This window comes from Cynocephalus volans, chromosome 4 (genome assembly GCF_027409185.1).
Source record: "Cynocephalus volans isolate mCynVol1 chromosome 4, mCynVol1.pri, whole genome shotgun sequence".
NCBI classification, from domain to species: Eukaryota; Metazoa; Chordata; class Mammalia; order Dermoptera; family Cynocephalidae; genus Cynocephalus; species Cynocephalus volans.
The window spans coordinates 165691692-165712385 of record NC_084463.1 but is presented as its reverse complement, the minus strand read 5'-3'; the positions used below and the strand labels follow the sequence as shown (position 1 = coordinate 165712385).

Sequence of the window (20694 nt, the reverse complement as noted above, 5' to 3'; positions counted from 1 at the left end):
TGACAGGGTTGTGTCTCATGCTGTGATTAATGGGTCACTGGAAAGTGTCTGAGTGCAGTGGAGGTCTGGTGGCGACAACAAGGGGGTGGGGCTTTGGGTCAGCAGCAGCACGGTCCAGCCCTGTCCCTGGGCTCCTAGGAAGCCACAGGTCCCCAGCCCCTGCTGGAGAAAGTGTGACTCGTTCCCCTGCAGCACCTGGGACAGTGGTCAGATTACACATAGGGGTAGAAGAAACAGGAAGCCATGATTTCTCCTTGCAATTCCCATATCCAGGAAGTCCTGACTGCCACGTTGGATTTGGAGGACATCAGGAGCTACAGGGCGGAGATTTCATCTCGAAACCTGGCGGTGAGTGCTGTAGTAGACACAGGAAGTGGCCGAGGCCATGGGGGAAGATTCAGGAATGTGGAGGAGGGGCTGAGGGTGCAGGCCTGGACCCTGGGATTCCAGAAGCACAGAGTGAGGTGGAGACAGGCCTGGACCGGAGAGCCATGAGTGTGAGCAAGCTCCTTCGTCCAGCTGGCAGTCCTGCTCTTGGTGACTTGGAACTCTGCACTTCTGTGAGAGTTCATTGCCAGTGGAATGTCAAACCAGGAGTCATCAGGAGACAGCAGTCATACAAACACAGTGGAAGTGTAGAGCTCAAGATGGAGTGGACCCTCCTGTTTGTTTTTTTAATAACAGCTTTATTGAGATATGATTCCCATATCACACAATTTACCCATTTGAGCATGATTTAGTGTTTTTTAGTATATTCATGGAGTTATGCAACTACCACCATGGTCCTTCATTAGAACATTTTCTCCACGCCAAAAAGAAAGCCTGTACCCAGTAAACAGCCACTCCTGGCTCACCTGCCCAGACCCTGGCAACCACTGATCCACTCTCTGTCTCCATGGATTGGCCTGTTATGGAGGTTTCACAGAAATGGAATCACATAGTGTATGGTCTTTTGTGTCTGTCTTCCTTCATTTAATGTAATGTTTTTAAGGTTCGTCTGAACTGTAGCACAGATCAGTGCTTCATTCCCTGTATTGTCAGACAGAGCCCACTGGGCAGGCAGACTCATTTTGCTTACCTGTTGGACCTTTGGAATGTTTGCACTTTTTTTCTGTTATGAATTATGCTCCTATGAACATGCATGTCCACATTTTTCATTTCTCTTGGGCTTGTGTACCCAGGAATGGTGTCACCTCTCTCCCCCTGGATGATGGAGACGCAAAAAGGATTACTCAAAGCCCATTTCTTCTGAGCAGTAAGAAGCCCTGAAGGGGTTAATTTTCCGGGAACCCTCAAGAGAGAGGCATTCCTCCTTGGAAAAATAACACCGGACTGGGGTCTTCTCCCAGTATTTATTCTCCAGGCCAGAAAGTTACAGAGAAGGTACATAGGTGAAGTTATGGCTAAGTATAGTTTAACAATAGAAGCTGGTAACATCAGTGAAATAACAAAGTGACATTCCATAATGCAACTTGCAAAAGGTTAAGTAGATCCACCAACAAAAGCTTGTTCTTAGCAAATCCTGTCTTTTCCTCCAGCAGTTTCCTCAGTATTTTTACATAACAATAAAGTAACTTTAGGTTAACCTGCACCAAGGACATCTGTCCTTGAGCCCGCAATTTTGCTGTGTTACAGTTCTTTATCTACATCAAAGACTTTAGCTGGGGGAAAGTTTCCTGTCTTTTGCAAGCTTAACGTTTCTGTATGTAATTTTAAAAGTTAAGTTATACCTGAAACTACAGGGCTTTGGAAGCTAGGCCCTGTGAAATACATTTGCTTTGTAAATGTTAGTACACTCCACAGAGTGAGATCGCTGGGGCACATGGTAACTCTGTTTAGCCTTTTGAGGAGTGGCTGGACTGTTTTCCAAAGTGGCTGCCCTATTGTGCACTCCCGCTGGCAGCGCGAGCCTGCACTTGTTGCCATCTGCATTTGGTCCTCGCCATGCTGGTGAGATGGAGGGCTCTTGCTGCCCTTCGACGTGCACTTCACGGCAGATGATGGAGTCCTGCTCTTCTGTCGGCCTCAGGAACCTGTGAGGGTTTCCCTAACACGGGGATGTCATTTTCTTGTGAATCTCCACCAACAGGCCAGCAGGGTGAGCCCCTACCCTCGAGTGAAGGTGAACTTTGCCCTGTCGTGCCACGAGGACTTGCTGGAGCCAATCTCAGAGCCTGTCAAGTGGAAATACCACAGTCCTGAGGAGGAGATAAGGTGGGCAGCTCCTGACCCCAGGGGGGATGTCATGCATGTGGCCAGACCCTCCACCAGCTGCTGCTGCAGTCGCACTGGGGTGGGGGCTCATGTAGTGTGTTTTCAGAACCTGCCTGGAGTAGATGGCGAGGAGGAGGCTAAGCCTTACTGGGGTTGGGAGTGTAGACGCTAGAGCCAGATCACCTGGATTTAACTCCCAGAGGAGCTGCTTCTGCATGCTATGATGTTGGGCAAAAAGGCACTGTCTTTTCTGTTTCTCAGTGTCCCATTTGAAAATGGGGACAGTGATAATATTACCTCCCAGGGTTGTTTTTACAATTAAAATGCATTAATCCCATGAAGTACTTAAAACAGAGACTGGGGCATCGTGAGAGCCCAGCACCTACTGGCACTATCTCCGGATGGCTCCACCTCGGGGACCTGCCCCAGGTGACCCGAGCAGGTGCACCGTGAGCAAGGCCTGCCCTTTCTTGACTTGATACCCTGGTTGCTCTGCAGCCTTGGACCTGCCTGCTGGCTTTGGGACTTTCTAAGACGAAGCCAACAGGTAAGATTTCCAGTTTCTACCCAGTGAACTTTGCTCTTTCTGCTGTTTGGTTTGTGTTGAATTCTGGGGCAGGCCAGTGATTTCTTTTTTTTTGACCGGTAAGGGGATTGCAACCCTTGGCACAGTGTTGCCTGCACTACGCTCAGCCAGTGAGTACACCGGCCATCCCTATATAGGATCCGAACCCACGGCCTTGGTGCTACCAGCACCACACTCTCTGGAGTGAGCCACGGGGCCAGCACTAGTGATTTCTTTTTTAATGCAAGCAGCAGACAGCGCTCCATCACTCTGCCTCAGTGGGCAGCCTGGTCTACACTGGCAAGGGCATGTAGGCACAGCCCAGTCTGCTCTGCCTTTGGAGTACCAGTAGAACTCTGTCTGGTGGCCTTTGGAGTCACGCACCACGCCGCCTCTTATTGGCTTTGTGCTCCTGTGCGTCTGTAGTTCACTGGTGGAGAGTCAGCCTTAGATGCGCCCCAAGTGAAGGGTCACTGCCCTCTGGGAACCCCATTCTGGCACAGGCGGGGCATCCTCCCACACACAGTGAAAGCACTGATGCCCGCGAGCTTTCCTGCAGGCTGACAACCGGGCACGTCTCTTCTTTGAGGCTCTGCTCACACCTGTGTTTGGTCGGCCCTTTCCAGGCGGGGTTTTTCCTGCCCCTAAGTGGCGGAGTGGACAGCGCAGCCACCGCCTGCCTCGTCTACTCCATGTGCCACCAGGTCTGCGAGGCCGTGAAGAGCGGAAGTAGGTGGCATCTGTGGGCCCGAGGGAGGCTCCTATGGTTAGCCCTGGGTGGGGAGTGAGGAAGGGGCAGAGGAGAGACCAGGTCACGACATCCTGGGTGAAGGAGGCTCTGTGGTGGCCGTGCCCGGACGTCATGATGTCACATCCAGGTCCCTGAGCCTGGGGCAGCAGGGACAGTAAAGGCCTTTCCTCGGGCTTCCAGATGATGCAGCTGGGTCCAAGGGCTGTCCACTGCAGGACCTGGTAGAAAGACCCCAGCTTTGGCGTCACACAAACCCGGGTTCAGGTCCTCTCCCCGTGTGCTGTGACATCGCGCATGGCCTTAGTGTATGCAACAGAAAGATGGGGACAATGGTGCTCATCTGAGGGGTTGTGGGGTTATGCCCTGCAGGCATCTCACATGCGGCCAGCGTCTTCTACCCATCTGTCCCGGTGGTTTTCAGATCAGGAGGTGTTGGCTGATGTTCGGACGATCGTGAACCAGGTCAGCTACACCCCCCAGGACCCTCGAGACCTGTGCGGACGCATACTGACCACCTGCTACATGGCCAGTGAGAACTCCTCCCAGGAGACATGTGGCAGGGCTGGAGAGCTGGCGCGGCAGATTGGAAGGTAGTGCTGGTCCCTGGTGGTGGGCACGGTCAAGCGGCTGTGCCAAGGATCAGAGCCACTGCAAACCCCACCTGTGACCATGTTTGTTTACCTGTGCATCCAGGAGCTGAGCAGGTTTCTACTTTCTCTTGGTTTGAGCCAGATTTTAGGGAAACTGTGTATCATTTCTCCACACCCACCAAGTCCTGGGCTATCTGTGATTTCCCCCCTTCCTCCCTCCTTCCTGGCCCCAGGTGCAGGCTGCAGGTTGATACGCTCGCCAGGTGGGAGCACGTGGAGCCAGCCCAGCAGGTCTCGGGAGTGGGCTAGCCATGTCCCTCATGGCCCCTTGTGTCCCTGCCTCCCACCACTGGCTGCCTCTTCCACCAGGCAGTTCTCCACTTGAGGAAGGTGGAGAGAGGGCACCTGTCCAAAGAGGGGAGACTGGGTTCCATTCAGAATGTTCCATTTATAATCCTTCTTAGGAAAAATGAGCAGCTGCCTCTCTGTGTGCTGAGCTCAGCTAAAAGCTGCCCTCCCCACCCCTAGCCACTCAGCTCCTGGCTTTGTACCCAAAGGAGTTGAAAGCAGGAGACCTGGGCAGATGCTCGTACAGGAATGTCCACGCAGCACATCACATAGCCAAGAGGAAGAAACAACCCCAGTGTCCATGGACAGATGAAGGGATAACAAAGTATGGTCCGTCCGTGCAATGGAATATCATTCAGCCTTAAAAAGGAAGGGAATTCTGACACAGGACAACACAGATGAACCTTGAGGACATTGTGCTGAGTGAAAGAAGCCAGTCACAAAAGGCTACATATTGTATGGTTCCATTTCTATGCAATGTCCAGAACAGGCAAATCCTCAGAGAAAGAAAGGATTGGTGGTTGTTGGAACTGTAGGAGGAGGGAATAGGGAATGACTGCTAATGGCAATGGGGTTTCCTTTGGGATGATGAAAAGTTCTGGAAGTAGATTGTGGTGATATCGGCACAATACAGTGAGAGCACTCAACTCCACTGAATTGTGCACGTGACAAGGGCTGCAGTGGGACGTTTCTGTCATGTGTGTTCTACCACACACGCATGCAAACCTGCACTCGCTGCCCCCCACACTGACCCTTTCTCCCTCCAGCCACCACATCAGCCTCCACATCGATCCGGCCGTGAGGGCCGTGGTGGGCATCTTCAGCCTGGTGACGGGGAAGAGCCCACTGTTTGCAGCTCATGGAGGAAGCAGCAGGGAGAACCTGGCGCTGCAGAATGTGCAGGTGTCTCCCCGCCCGGGCCGTCGTCCCCATGGGGAGGGCAGGGCAGGGAGCCTGGGGACGGCCGGTGCTGGGGCCAGCAGCCTGTGTGCCTCGTGGGAGACGTTGATCATGCAGCCTCGTGGACAGGCTGGGGGTTCACGTGTGTGAGAGTGTGTGCAAGAGTGTGGGGGAGCTAGAGGTGTGTGTGGGTGTGCTTGTGGGAGTGGGAGAGTAACTGTGCATGCATGTGGGTATGCGCAAGTGTGTGCGATGCATGGGCGAACATGTGCATTTCCTTTGGGGCAGCCCAGACCCCGCTCCCCTGGGGCTGCTGCTGCTGAGCTGGACACTGGTTGGTTGGTGGAGGGAGCAGATGGGTGCTGGGGCCACAGCCACTTGGGTCGATCCTGTCTCTCTGTTCCCTTTCTGCTGTGCATGGGTGGCCTTCCCCCGTGCTCCAGGAATGCCTGAGGCAGAGGGAGTGAGACGAGGTGGCTGAGCAATGCCCCAGCCGACAGTGCATGTCAGTGCTGTCCCCAGCTTTCTCCCCACCCTCTGGGCTCCGGTTCCTTCCATCTTCGATGACAGAACCCGCTGCTGAGCTTCCATGAGGGTGTGGATGTGGGGCCGACTCCCAGAGGAATGCCTGCAGGCTTTGGGACTCTAATTTTCCCCAACACTGGAGAGCTCCTAAATTATTTTAATTTTTCAAGAGGTTGCTGGGGAAACCCTTCTCCTGAGCTGGGTTGGCAGCTTGATGCTGGCACATGCCAACCCCATGCTGCCTGTGCAGGGTAACCTTTGCTTCCTGTCCTGTTGTCCAGGCTCGGATCCGGATGGTCCTGGCCTACCTCTTTGCCCAGCTGAGCCTCTGGTCTCGGGGTGCTCGTGGTGGTCTTCTTGTGCTCGGATCTGCCAACGTGGATGAGAGGTACATGTGGCCTTCATTGGGGGGGGTGTCCTGAGTCTCTGAGGGTGACCTGCTGTAGGAGGTGGGGTTTCTGTGGCATCTGGCTGACTCTTAGGACACCTATAAGATACACGGCCACCATCCCATGCTTCTCCTGGCAAGCTGAGTACCCAGGCGGCATCATTTCTCCAAAATGTCACAGGACTCGAGCATGCAGGTTGGATCTACATTGTGCTCCCACCAGCTTTGTCTGGTTGTGCTCATGCTGTGCCTTCCAACCCCACCTTCACGTCTGGGCTCAGGTCTGTGCTCACTTCTGGGCTTATCTCTTTCTCTGAGGCCATCCACTGTGCCTTAGGTCACTTCTTTGCATCTAGGTTTCACCTCCAAACCAGGTAGTTCATTTTCAGTGTGGACTGAAAATGCTCCCTTTCTTATATTGCTCCCTTGTTAAAAACACTCAGACTCCCATTGTTTTCCAGATAAAATTCAAGCTGACCTTCAGTGGTGGAGGCTAGTAGACTTCTGTTCCAGCCTTGGTTTCCCCATTTCCCATAGGTGAGCCTCCACTTCCATCCAGCTGCTCTCTTTGCTGTTCTTAGCTCCTCCTCATTAGTTGAGGAATTTCAAAAACTTTATCTGTCATTTATTTACCTCTTAGTCTATGCATTAGTGTATCCATCCATTACTCGACCTGCCCATCCATTCGTACATCCATCTCTCCACCCCTTGTCCATCCATCCATCTGTCCATTCATCCACCCATCTGTCCATTTATTCGTCCACCCATTCACATATACATCCATCTCTCCATTCATCCATCCATTTATACATCTGTCCACATTTATTTCCTTCCTTCCTTCCTTCCTACCTTCCTTCCTACCTTCCTTCCCTCCCTCCCTCCCTCCCATCCTTTTATCCATAGTAGGAGTGTCATAATCTTCCTACATCCTTGCATGTCTGCACACATGTTCTCTTTTAAATCTTATTTTTGACTTTTGAATCCTATTTTACTTCTCTGATTACAACAACTTGAAATTAATACCCTATACCTGGGAAAAGTCCTCCCCCTCCCCATGCATATTTTGTTCATTTTCATAGCTTTTCTGTTGCCTCCAGTGTGTTTCTAGGGGAGCGATGTTTCAGGAGGGTGTGGTGGTGGTGTATATTCTGAGCCCTGACATAGCTGAGATACCGATGTTTTGTTTTGCTTTTGTGGTGGAACAAGAATTTGACCTGTTATATAAAATTATGTTATTGTAATATTTTCCCCTTACAATTCTTGACCACTGTTTTCTGCTATTTAAAATGTTAACAAAAAAGCCATATTTTTCTCAGGGTTGTGGTTGGGTTCTGGGAGCTTAAAGGTTTCTAGATGTCTATTTAGAAAACAAGGAACCCACGATATTCGTGTTTTTCCACCACGTGTGCTGCTAAGCCTGTCTCATAGATAGGTGGAAGTCTCTCTGCAGTTGAAGTACTTTTCTTCTATGATGTTTAGTTGTGCTTTTCCAGTCTGGTGTGTTTCATGTCCAGGTCAGGTCGATTTCCATCTGCTGCCTCCCTTTCTTCCACTCTCTTCTCAGTGGTTGTAACCCTTTCTTTTGCATTCTGGGGTAGAACCTCAGGTTTATAATTTTTTATAAAAGCGTTGATTTAAAAAAAAAGTTTTCTTGTCTAATTCTGTTCTTCAATTCCTTCTAATTCTAATTTTAATTCCGTTGCTTTCCTGTTTGCTTAATCATAGAGTAATTGTCAGACACTTGTCATGTACCAGGCATTCTTGGTGTTGTGAGCAAAACAGAAAAATAACCCCTATTTTGTTCTAGTGGAAGAGACCAGATAACAAAACTAATAACATATCTCATATGAAACGTCTGCAGAGAAAACTAAAGTGAGGAAAGAGAGAGTTGGAGTTTGCAGCTGTAGGTGGGGTGGCTGGGGAAGGCCGAGTTGAAAAGCATTGTTTTACAAAGGCCTGCAGAGGTGAGGGAGGGAAAGGGTAGTTCAGAGAACAGCTGTGCAGAAGCCCCAAGGCGAGACCGTTCAAGACTGAGGACCAGTCACTGTCTCCCTGAAAAGCCTGGTCTTGTCTGAGTGAGGCACTGAAAAATCTGCTGGAGCGGTTTGAAGGGAGAGTGGAGTGTGAGGCCTGGAGACAGCTTTCCAGAAGTTTCACTTTAAAGGGGAGGGAGGCACAGACTGGTATCTGAAGGGAGCACTGGGGACAAGAGAACGTGTTTTCTTGTTTTAACATGCTGACATGAAAAGGCCAGTAGAGAGGAAACAAATTTTCCAGTGCAGAGTGGGGACGTTGTTGGAGAGGAGGTGAGAGCAGGTGGCTGGGCATCGGCACAGCAGGGAGCCTGTCTGGCATGGCCGAGGCAGCAGGAGCCCTGCAGGGTGGACGGGCAAGGTGCAGGGAGGGCTATGACTGGGAAGTAGGAAGCAGAGTCACCTGTGAGAGAGGTGGTCAGGAGGCAAGCGGAGGACATTTGGTGGTAGTGGACAGAATGTTCACCCTGGACGTGGGAACGTGGTGGATCAGGGAACGGCAGGCAGCCCATGGCCCATGACAATCAGAAGCCCCCGGAGGTGGGGTCCTGCATTTCTCTCCAGCCATGTGCAGCTGCAGGTGTTCGTGCCGAGTAAGGGGGACAGAGAGAGGAGCCAGGAGTTGAGGACATGCCCAGGAGAGATTGTAAGGGACGACCACGAGGGGCAGCGGCAGGTCATGGCAAGTAGAGGGGGTGTTGGGGATGAGTTTTCACCCCCAGGCTTGGTGGTTCTCCCAGGTGCCTCACAGGACTCAGCATACAGTCCTGCTCACAGCTTAGCCTTGTTACTGCGTAAGGACACAGCAAAATCAATCAAGGGCAAAGGCCCACGGGGCAAAGTCCAAGGCAACCAGGCGCGAGCTCGCAGAGCCCTGTCCAGGCTGCTAGTTGGGACCTTTCGGGGAGTGCGGTGGAGAAGGGCTCTCAGGGTAGGGCCTTGGGAAGTCGCTGGAGGGTTTGTAAACAATGCAACAAGGTCTCATCAATGCCCAGTAAAGTGTTCTGATTGCTGAGGCCGGCCTGGTGGTGACAGTGGCAAGGCCTTCCAGCTCATGCAGACCGGAATAGGGCCTGGCCAGGGTGTGGATGGGGTGTGGTGAGGAGTGGTTGGATTCTGGCATATTCTGCATTAGCGGGAGAATGGACAGGATTTGCAGAAGAACTGGATGTGGGGTGAGGAAGCCCAGGGTGACCCTGAATTTTGGGACTGGGACAACCGAAAGGATGGACTCACCCGTGCCTACATGTGGGGGATGGCGGGAAGGGGGTGAGAGGTGAGGAATCCAGTTGTGTCAGGAATGTTGAGTTTGCGATGCTCTCTAGACGTGCAGGTGGAGGTGTGCGGTGGGGATGTGTAGGAGCCCAGAGTCCAGGGTGGGGTCCAGACAGGACAGCATGCCTAGGACTGCCCAGCATGGTGAAGATGGCATTAAAAGCCGTGGGACCACCTGAGACCATAGGACTGAACGTGGACAGAGAAGGGAACCGTAGGGGTCTAAGGACTGTGCCCTGAGACTCCACAACACCATGAAGCTGGGAGGTGAGGGGGTCCCAGGCATGAGGCTGACACGAAGGAGCCAGGGAAGTGGGTGGGAACCGAGGGAAGGTGATACCCAGCACCGGGGGCGGGGCGGTTTCGGGGGGGGGGGGGGGGGGAGGGGGCAGGGAGTCATGTTCACTGGGCCAGCGGGACTTATTGATCAGATGTGGGAGGCTGGGGTTGGCTGTGGGCTTTTGCAAACTGAAGATTGGCAGGGACTTGACAAGGACAGTTTTATTGCAGTGGCTAGAGCAGAGACCTGGCGGGGGAAGGTTCAGGATTGAACGGGAAGGAGCGGCGTTAGAGAGCAGGGCCAGCCCTGGGCGTGTCATGGGGCGAGGTCAGGGACGCAAGGCTAAGGGGAGGATGTGGTGAGCCCTTAGGGCATCACTCACGCTGATGGAGGTGTCCCAGCATCGAGGGAAAGATCTATGGTGAGCCTGGGAGAGGGGACGTCGCCGGGGCTTAGTTGGTTCATTTGCTGAAATTTATGAAAATGCCCGTTCTATGACTTCTTCAACAAAGTTGTCCTCAGAGTCCTGTGAACCTACCAAATCAGTCTTGATTTCAGTCAGGAAAAGACTGTCTTAACTTTTAACATATACGTGTGCCAACCCCCATCGCCATGGCAACCTCCTCCCTTCTGGATTTTCTGCTGAGACACGTCCAGGGCACTGCACCTGCAGGACTTGTCCCCACAGCTCTCTGAGTTTTCCCTGTGACATCCCCAGGGTCTTGCGCCTCTGACGATCATCTGGGATGGAAGGGGCAGAGTAGAGTGGTGAGGTGAGAACTGTCACCTGTCCTGCCAGCGGTGGCCCACAATCCCAGCACATGCTGAAGGACCTGTTTCTGCTCTCTGCTCTCCCTTTACCAGGACAGGGAGCCACAGAGCACCCCGCCTCTGGTGGACTGGAAGAGGCAGGAGGGGTGAGGAAGCGTTGAAGCGTGAGCTCAGGGAGCATGGAGAGATGCGCCTGCGAGATGCGCAGGGCCAGCCCAAAAGTCTCCATTGAGGGGCTGCAGGCAGTGGCATGGCGTGACCAGGCATTGCTGTGGCAGTGGCTGGGCTGGCCTGGGGTGGAGGAGATAGGCAGAAATCCGGTGGTCCAGCCAGGGAGCGCAGTGGCCTGCCCCAGAAGTGTTGGCGGGTGCAGGGGGGAAGAGGATGAAGAGGTGTGCGAGTGTCCTGTGGCTGCTGGACAAATGACCATGGAGCTGGTGGCCGCAACAACACGAGTCTTTTGTCATCCTACACTTCTGCAGGACAGATGTCCAACATGGATCTCACTGGGCTAAAGTTAAGGTGTGGGCAGGGCTGGTTCCTTCTGAAGGCTCCTGGGGAGACTGGATCCCACCTGGTCCGGCTCCTGGGGCTGCCACAATCTTCCTGCGCCTTCACCCCAGCTGCGCGGCCTCTCCATGCCTTTGCTCCGCAGCGTGGCTCATTCTGACTTTCGTCTTTTGCCCCCTCTTTCACTTAAGGACTCTTGTGGCCACATTTAGGGCTCACACTGTAATCTACGATCATCTCACCATCACAGGTCCTCAACTTAATCCATCTGCAAAGTCTTTTTTTCTGTGCCAGGTGATGTATTTCTAGGTTCTGGGTATTAGGACGTGGGCATCTCATGAGGGGGAGCGTTCTTCTACTGAACATGGGGATCAGAGTTAACAGGCAAGGGGAAGGGGCCTGGCTGCCACCTGGCTGAGCGTCTATGTGGCTGAGGTCCCTCTTGCCTGCTCAGGACCTCTGTCCTTCGGCTCCACTCAGCTGGCCCCAGCTCCCATGTTTCAGACAGGCTCCTCCAACCTGGGTGCTAGTGACCCCAAAATCTGTCTCCCTTGGGGTACCCAACACACCTGCTCAGTCATTTGCAGCCCCTGCCCCCTTGCAGTCTGTTCCAGCCATGCCAGACTTTTCCAAGACTCTAGAATTTGCCAGGCTTCTGGCTTATGGGCCCCCAGCAGAAGTGAGCTCTCAGACAACCAGAGTTGGCAGAATCTGCAGCCCACAGGTATGCCCTGTGAGAACCTCATGCACCCTCTGTCCCACAGTCTCCTGGGCTACCTGACCAAGTACGACTGCTCCAGTGCTGACATCAACCCCATCGGTGGGATCAGCAAGACGGACCTGCGAGCCTTCGTCTGCTTCTGCCTTGAGCGGTTCCAGCTCCCCGCCCTGCAGAGGTGAGTGCACGTCCACCCAGCCATGGCTGCAGCTCCTGAGCCACTGGGTACCTCTCCTAGCACAGCCCGGGGCCATCCTCGCCCCTGCTCAGCCACCTGCCATGGCTCCCTATCGCCTGATGAGAATGGTCCTGCCCTTCAGCCGAGCACTTGAGGTCCCATGGCCAGGTGCCCCCTTCTTTCCATAGGTGCTCCCACGGTCCCCGGGCTTTGGCCAGATCTCACAGCTGCAGCCTCCCTCCTGCTCAGGCCCCCTTCTCTGGCCATCATAAGGCTGGGGGGTCTGACACAGCACTTAGCAGAGTGCCTGGTGCTTCAACAGTGTCTGTGGAGCAAGTCAATACCCGGAGCTTTTTGAGGCCTTTGCTTGCATCATCCTGTATACCAGGAATGTTTTTTCTTCTCTTTGTTTGTCCTCACTGGGGATATTGTGCCCCCAGGGGACATTGGACAATGTCTGGAGACATTTTTAGTTATCACAATGGGGTATGCTACTGGCATCTAATGGGTCGAGGCCAGGGATGCTCCCAAACGTCCTACAACACTCAGACAGCCCCACCACAGAGAGTTATCTAGCCCTGTGCTGTTGGTGCCATGGTGCAGAGACCCCAGGCTGTATCTCCCTGTCATCAGCCTTTGTCCTCAGGTCATGAAGCCACAGCAACATCCACATGCCCCAGCCTAGTGTGTTCTCTCCCTTTAGCAGCTATAGGGACTGACCTCTGTGTGTCTTGGCTGCAGCATCTTGTCAGCGCCAGCCACTGCAGAGCTGGAACCGTTGGCCAATGGACAGGTGTCCCAGACTGATGAGGTAATGGTGGTGGCATGTCACGGGGCCTTTCCCTTCTCCCTCTGTTTTGGTGCTGGGTTTCTTTCTGCCTCCTTTCTGCCCTGAGGAACAGTGCTCCATCATCGGGTTCCTGGTTTGGGAGCTCAGCATCGTGGCATCGCTGGCCTCTGACACTGCGATTCAGCTTTCTCCTGGTCAGGGCCAGGGAGGAGGGTGAAGATTGTGTGGGGAGGCAGAGTGTGGATGGTGAGCTGAGCAAAGCAGGCCCCTTGCAGGCAGGAGGGTAGTCTCTTCGTGGGCGTTAGGGTGACCTCAGAGAAGGATGGGTCTCAACTACTCCACTCCATGCTGGCCTTTAATGATGGAGGCCTGGGCTGTGGTCTGCAGCTTCAGTGGATGCTGGAGGAAGTGGCTGTGGACTTTCTACTGTGAGATTGATGGTCTTTCAGCCTCCTTTGGTCATAGAGATTCACTTTTATGTTTTCTTCTAAGAGTTTTATGCTTGTAGCGTTTACCTTTAGGTCTATGATCTGGTTGAGCTGATTTTTGTGTGTGGTGTGAGGAAGGGGTCCAACTTCATTCTTGAGCCTGTGGATGCCCACGTGTTCCCGTACCATGTGTTGAAAAGACTATTCTTTCTCCCACTGAATTGTCTTGGCACCTTTGTTGAAAATCAATTGACTGTAAATGTATGGGTTTATTTCTGGAATGTCTATTCTTTTTCATTGATTTATATGTTTATCCTTATGCCAGTACTGTGCTATTCTGATTACTGTAACTTTGTGGTAAGTTTCCAAATTTGTAGTCTCAAGAACTATGAGTCTTCTAACTTTGTCCTTCTTTTTCAAGATTGTTTTGGCTACTCTGGGTCCCTTGAATTTCTATATGAATTTTGAGATCACCTCATCAATTTCTGCAAAAAGGAAATAAAAAACCAGCTTGAATTTTGATAGGGATTGCATTAATCTCATAGATCAATTTGGGAGATATTGCCATCTAAATAATATTAAGTCTTCTGAATCATGAGCATGGAATGTCTTCTCACTTATTTGTCTTTAATGTCTCTCAACAATGTTTTCTAGTTTTTAGAGTATAAGTTTGCACTTCTATTGTTAAATTTATTTCAAAGTATTTTATTCTTTTTGATACTGTTGTGAATGGAACTTATTTCTTAATTTCATTTTTGGATTGTTCATTGATAGTGTGTAGAGATATAATTGATTTTTGTATATTGATCTTGTACCCTGGAACCCTTTGAATTCATTTATTAATTCTAATAGCTTTTTAATGAATTCCTTAAGATTTTCTATTTATGAGATAATGCCATCTGCAAATAGAGATAATTTTACTTCTTTTCCAATCTGGATGCCTTTTATTTCATTTTCTTGCCTAATCTCCCTGGCTAGAATCTCCAGTCCGTTTTAAATAGAAGTGGTGAGAGTGGATATGCTTGTCTTGTTCCTGATCTTCAGGGGAAAGCTTACAGTCTTTCCATATTAAGTATGATGCTAGCTGTGGACTTTTCATAAAAGCCTTTTATCATGTTGACAAAGTTTTCTTCTCTTCCTAGTTTTTGAGTGTTTTTTTGTTTGTTTGTTTTGTTTTTATCATAAAAGAGTATTGGATCTTGTCAAAAGCTCTTTCTACAATTTTCAGGTGTTAAACCAACCCTGCATTCCTGGGATAAACACTTATTGTTCATTGTGTATAATCCTTTTTTATTTGTTGCTGGACTTGGTTTGCTAGTATTCTGTTGAGGATTTTTATTTCTATTCACAGGGATATTGGTCTATGCTTTTCTTTTTTTGTGATGTCTTTGGTTTGGTATCAGGGAAATACTGGCCTCATGGAAAGAGTTAGGAAGTATTCTCTCTTCTTTTTTTTGGAAGAGTTTATTAAGAATTGGTGTTTATTTTTCTGTACATTTTTGGTAAAATTCACAGGAAGCCATGTGAAAAGTGTGTTCATTATTCATCCAATCTCTTGTCAGAGGTCTGTTCACATTTCTCCCTAAGTAAGTTTGGGTAGTTTGTGTCTGTATTAGGGTTCTCCAGAGATATAGAACCAATTGGAGATAGATGTACATGTACACACATTCCGACACATGCGTGCACGCACACATGTGTATATATGATGGTACTTCAAAAAGTTCATCGGAAAATAGAATTGAAAGATAATACGAATACGTGTGTGTGTGTGTGTGTGTGTGTGTGTGTATGAATGTCATGTGTGTGCATGTGTACATATACGAAAGAGGGAATTTATTAGCATAATAGGATCACAGAATTATGAAGGCTGAGAAGTCCCACAAAAAGCCATCTGCAAGGTGGAGACCCTGGGAAGCCAGTAGTCGGGCTCCATCCAAGTCCAAAAGCCTCAAAACCAGAGGAACCAATGGTGTCACTCTCACAGTTTGAGGCCAAAGGACTGAGAACCTGGGAGGGCTGCTGGTGCAGGTCCCAGAGTCCAAAGGCTGGAGAGCCTGGAGTTGTGATGTCCAGGTCAGAATAAGAAGGGTGTCCCAGCTCCAGAAGAGAGAGAGAATTTGCCTCTCCTCTGACTTTTTGTCCTGTCTGGGTCCTCAGCTGATTGGGTGGTGCCTGCGCACATTGGGTAAGGGCAGATCCTCCTTACTCAGTGTGCTGATTCAAATGCCAATCTCTTCTGAGAACACCCTCACAGACAGACTCAGAAATAATGCTGTACCAGCTATCTGAGTACCCCTTAATCCAGTCAAGTTGACACCTAAAATTTGCCATCACAGTGTCTTTCTAAGAATATGTCCTTCTCATCTAAGTTGTCTAATTTGTTGCCACCCAGTTGTTCATAATATTCCTTTATCATCCTTTTCTTCTTTGATTCACTGGTTATTTAGGAGTATGCTGGTTTTTTCCATGTTTTTGTGAATATCTGAAATTTCTTTCTGTATTGAATTTGTAGTTTTATTCCAGTGTGGTTACAGAGCATACTTTGTATGATTTCAATGTTTTAAAGTTTATTATGGCTTCTTTATGGCCTAGCATATGATCTGTCCTGTGCACTTGAAAGAATGTATATTCTGCTATTGCTGGGTGGAATGTACTATAGAAATCTGCCTGGTCTTGTTGGTTTATAGCAGTGTTCAAGTCTTCTGCTTCCTTGTTGATTTTTTTGTCTAATGTTCTATCATTATTGAAAGTGGGGTGTTGAAGTCTCCAACTATTATTGTTTAATTAAATTAATTAAAATGTTACTCTAGAAAATATTCACTTCATGCCAAAGAGACTGGTAAAGCACCTTCTTGTGCCAGAACCTGCTAGGTGCTAGGGACTCCATGGTGAACCAGATAGATGTGGCGACTGCTCTTAAAATGCTTAGAGTCCCGTAGAGAGGACAGACAAGAAAGAAGTAACCTGATGGCCTGGGTGGCTATGAGTACCACAAACAAAATCAACCAGGGAGATGGAATGGAGAGATGTGACATATGGTGGTGTGTCTCTCAGGTGGGGGTCAGGACAGGCCCCCAAGGAGGTGACATTGGAGCTGAGGCAAGACCAGGGTGGCTAAAGCTGAGTGGGTGATGGGGAGTAGGAGGCAGGGTCCATGTCACAAAGGCTGTCCAGACCCTGGTTGAAGGCAAGGGCCCAACTGCGGTGAATGACAGCATGCTAGTGTTCACTGTCTGTCCTTTGATGATAGCTGTGGGCGTGATAGGAGTTGAGAGGGAATTGGTGTGGATACTGAAAAGTAGGAAAGGTGTCTGTCGTGTGCAAGCCTCAGGGTGAAGTTGACTGTTTGGAGACGGGCTTGGACATTTGTGGCCTGGAACAGTGATTCCAGTGGCATCTCATGGCCTCTACCATAGCTCAGACTTCTGTGAGCCTGTTCCCTCTTCTCTGAGTCCTCCATGCCTGAGAGAAGTGGACTCAGAGGGCAGGGGACAGGGTCCATCTTCCTGGTGCACAGTGCCTTACACTTGCCATTAGATTTAGGGCCCACCCTTCACCCGGGGTCATCTCGTCTCAAGATCCTTATTCCAGATAAGGTCACAGGAACTGAAGATTAGGACAGGAACACACCTTTGGTGAGTGACAGTTCACCCCCCTGTGGTCCTCAAGACCAAATGTCTGGCCCTTTGTCATTTTTTCTGAATGCCACTTTCTTATTGGCCGATCAGTGTTGGGAAGTCAGGTCCAGCAAATTCTCCCCTCCCCTGGGTTTCTGATGGCTTCTCCAGAAGAAGCCTTAGCTGCTCCTGTAGCTCTGCTTTCCCTCGCTCCACGGGGTGGATTTTGTCTTCTGCAGGAAGATATGGGGATGACATACGCGGAGCTCTCCGTCTACGGGAGGCTCAGGAAGATCGCCAAGACGGGGCCCTACAGCATGTTCTGCAGACTCCTGAACATGTGGAGAGACATCTGCACCCCAAGACAGGTAAAGCCATGAGAATGTTTCACAGAGGAAGGTCAGGGAGGTGAAGTCACTCTTGCAGTGGTCGATTTGACTTCTTTGAGCCAATAAGTGCAGCGTGACCCCAAATAATACAGCCATCACACAGTCATCCTTTCCAGTTCTCACACTCACCAGCTCAGGCTTCTGTCTGCCCTGCATTTGTCTGAGTAGGGCTCAGACGACATGAAGCAAGCCCTTCCCCTTTTATTGCGGGCAGAGTGTCAACTTCGAGGGCAGAATGTTATTGCTTTTCTGCTGGCTTTGAATGTTGCTAGGGCTGAAGCCCACAGGTATGGTGGTCCCACAGGACCACCCAGAAGCCTCATGAAATACGTCTTTGTGGGATCACCTCAGATCTCCTGAAGCCATAGTCTGTGTGAGCCTCCTGGCCCTGGGCCTGTCCAGCCTTGCTCACTGGAAGCCCTGTGCCTTGTGTGCCCACCAGGTGGCTGAAAAAGTGAAGCAGTTTTTCTCCAAGTATTCCATGAACAGACACAAGATGACTACGCTCACACCGGCATACCACGCTGAGAACTACAGCCCTGACGACAACAGGTTTGATCTGCGACCGTTCCTGTACAACACCCGCTGGCCTTGGCAGTTTCGGTGCATAGAAAATCAGGTATATTGAACAAAAGTGGTTTTTCTCTATAGAAGAAACAGAAGCTTATTTCTATTGAGGACTGGAAAGCTTTTTTATATGCACAATGGATTTTTTACTGTCCTTATTTCTGCACAGGGACTAGTATGTTTAAGGTTTTTTATTTTCAATTTTTTTAAGTTGACAAAAATTGTGTATATTTATGGTGAACAAGGTGGTGTTTTGAAAAATGTGTACACTGTGGAATGGCAAAGTCAAGTTATTTAATATATATGCATCATCTTACACTTTTGTGTGTGGTGAGCACATTTAAAATCACTCTCTTAGCAGTTTTCATTGTAATTAACTAAAGTCACCATGTTGTACAATGGATCGCCCAAACTTACTCCTCCTGTCTAACTGAAATTGTGTGTCCTTTGACCAACATCTCCCAATCCCCCCACCCTCCAGCCTCTGTGACCCCCATACTACTCTAGTCCTAGGAGTTCAGCGGGTTTAGATCCCGCATTGAGTGAGATCATGTGGTACGTGTCTTTCTGTGCCTGACTTATTTCACGTAACCTAATGTCCTCCCGGTGCATCCACGTTGTCACTAATGACTGGATTTTCTTCTCCTTTTTTAAGGCTGAATAGTATTCCACTGTGTATAATACCACATTTTCTTTATCCATTCATCTGTTGATGGACACCTAGGTTGATTCTGTCTTTTTGGCTGTTGTGAATAGAGCTGCACTGAACATGGGAGTGTGGACACCTCTTTGACATATAGATTTTGTTTCTTTTCAATATATACCCAGTAATGGGATTGTTGAATCATATGACAGATAGTTCTACTTTTAATTTTTTGAAGAACCTCTGTGCTGTTTTCTAGAATGGCTGTACTAATTTACAAGTAGCTTTACATTTAATCAGAGTTTGCTTTTGGCCATGCTATAGTCACAAGCATTGAGAAACTGTATCCTAAAGTGAGTAGCTGCAGCACCCAGATGGCTTCACAGCTTCTAAACCACCATTTTCCTTTCTTTTTTAAATTAATTAATAATAGGATGAAGGAAGGAGTAATATAATCAATGAAAAAGCAATTAAGCTCTGTCCTTCCTTCCCTTTTTCGAGGCCAGGAGCGGGAACCCCAACAGCGAGTGAGTTAAGACGTGGCCCCTCCCCTAGAGCAGCTGATAGTCTGATGAGAGGAGGAAGACGGCCGATCAGTCAACACAGGGACACATTTACAAGTGATAAATTGTGAAAAGTATTGTGTTGAGCTAGAGAACGCTAGGGGCCAAAGGGACCTACTTCACAGCTGCTGGTCAGCAGGGGCGTCTCTGGGCAGGTGATGTGTACACTGAGTCTGGCACTGAAGTGACACCATGTGTCACTGGCAGAGCTTCTCCATCGGGAGTGATTGGTTCCCCAGGGGACATTAAGCAATGTCTGGAGATGTTTTTGATTATCATGACTGGGGAGGTGCTACTGGCATCTGGTGGTGGCATCCAGGGATGCTACCAAACATCCTGCAATGCACAGGACGGGCTCGCCCCCAACAAGAGAATGATCTGGTCACACGGGTCAGTAGTGCCGAGGCTGAGGAATGCTAACATTTGGGGCCGGATAATTCTTCGGGCCTCTCGGTTGCAAGGAACAGATGCTGTGTCTGGTAGATTTCAGTGGATAGGAAGTTACCCAAGAGCAACTGAGAGGATGGACAGAAGGGCAGTGGAAGGCAAAGGCCATGCTCTGCGCCCTGCCACAGTGGACACTAGCCTGTCTTCCCTACACCCCAGCGGCACGTGGAGTCAACAGGCACGGACTGGCCAAGCCTCAGACAACAGGTCTCGTTCAGCCGCCCGGGGCAGGGGGAACTGCTCCTGGCTCTGGCTTCTTTCATGGGAGGCAGGACTTGGCTCCCGCCAAGACACACGCAGTGGTAGACTCCCCCAGATCAGAAGAGGGGCTCGGATGCCGGACAGCCAAAAGAACAACAGGTGTGGCCACGTTAGACACGCACACGAAGACAAAAGCTCCTGAATGTCTTCGCCGCAGTGACCTCTGTGGATGTCCCGAGATACATCCTTCCAGACGTTTCCAGCACACGCTCTGTAGCGCATCCACATCGTGGTATCGTGCAGACGTTCGACTGCAGGACTCGCGACCCTCCGCTGGTGCGGGTCACATAGTTAGACAGCACAACTGTTCACGTTGGCGTGTGTTTTCATGGTGCTTCTCTTTCTAGGTGCTGCAGCTCGAGAGGAAAAAGCAGCAGGAGCTGCATGATGTGGACTGATGGGCAGTCCCACCTGGATGCCTCCTCTCCACGGGGACCCAGTGTCACCTCAGCATGGCTGGCGGCCAAGGGCAGGAGCCCCAGCACCCCCACCTGAGTGGCCCGGGGTCAAGCTTTGTTTTACATTTCGAGGGAAAGGGATCTTTCATTCTCGTTCCTTAAAAGGAGGCTAATAAAGCGAATGTGCCATGGCCGTCCCCTGGAGCGTGTGCTTTCCTGGCCCGGCCCGTGCTTCAGCAGGGGGTCTGATGGGAAGCCGGCTGGCTTAGAGGAGCCTCGACCCCGCTGGATCACACTGTGCAGCAGGAACCATGATGGCTTCAGGCAGGGAGGGGTGTCATGAGCAGAAAAGGGAGGGGAAAAGACCTCCCCACCCCCCACATTCACCTTCCTGTCCTGGGTTCTGGAACATTCCAGGAGACGGTGTGTGCAGAGCTTCCTTGCTGGGAGTCTGGGAACCAACTATCCTTATGCCCGTCCTGTGGGAAACAGCCTCGCCTGGGTGGGGGGCTGGGGCTGGGGCCTGTGAGTCTCTGTTCTCTGCT

General features: G+C 50.4%; 1 protein-coding gene across 1 annotated transcript in view; it reads left to right on the top strand.

Annotated features, from left to right (window-relative positions):
• The window catches only part of NADSYN1 (NAD synthetase 1), a 44433-nt gene extending 24093 nt beyond the window's left edge, over window positions 1-20340 (top strand). Inside the window, exons 10-21 of the mRNA XM_063092878.1 lie at window positions 274-348; window positions 2090-2214; window positions 2713-2761; window positions 3406-3508; window positions 3952-4120; window positions 5236-5371; window positions 6175-6281; window positions 11915-12046; window positions 12788-12857; window positions 17121-17249; window positions 17713-17889; window positions 20099-20340. Coding sequence (XP_062948948.1) covers window positions 274-348; window positions 2090-2214; window positions 2713-2761; window positions 3406-3508; window positions 3952-4120; window positions 5236-5371; window positions 6175-6281; window positions 11915-12046; window positions 12788-12857; window positions 17121-17249; window positions 17713-17889; window positions 20099-20149 — 1323 coding nt within the window. The 3' untranslated portion in view covers window positions 20150-20340. The remainder of the gene's footprint in view (window positions 1-273; window positions 349-2089; window positions 2215-2712; window positions 2762-3405; window positions 3509-3951; window positions 4121-5235; window positions 5372-6174; window positions 6282-11914; window positions 12047-12787; window positions 12858-17120; window positions 17250-17712; window positions 17890-20098) is intronic.
• The last annotated feature ends 354 nt before the right edge of the window (window positions 20341-20694 follow it).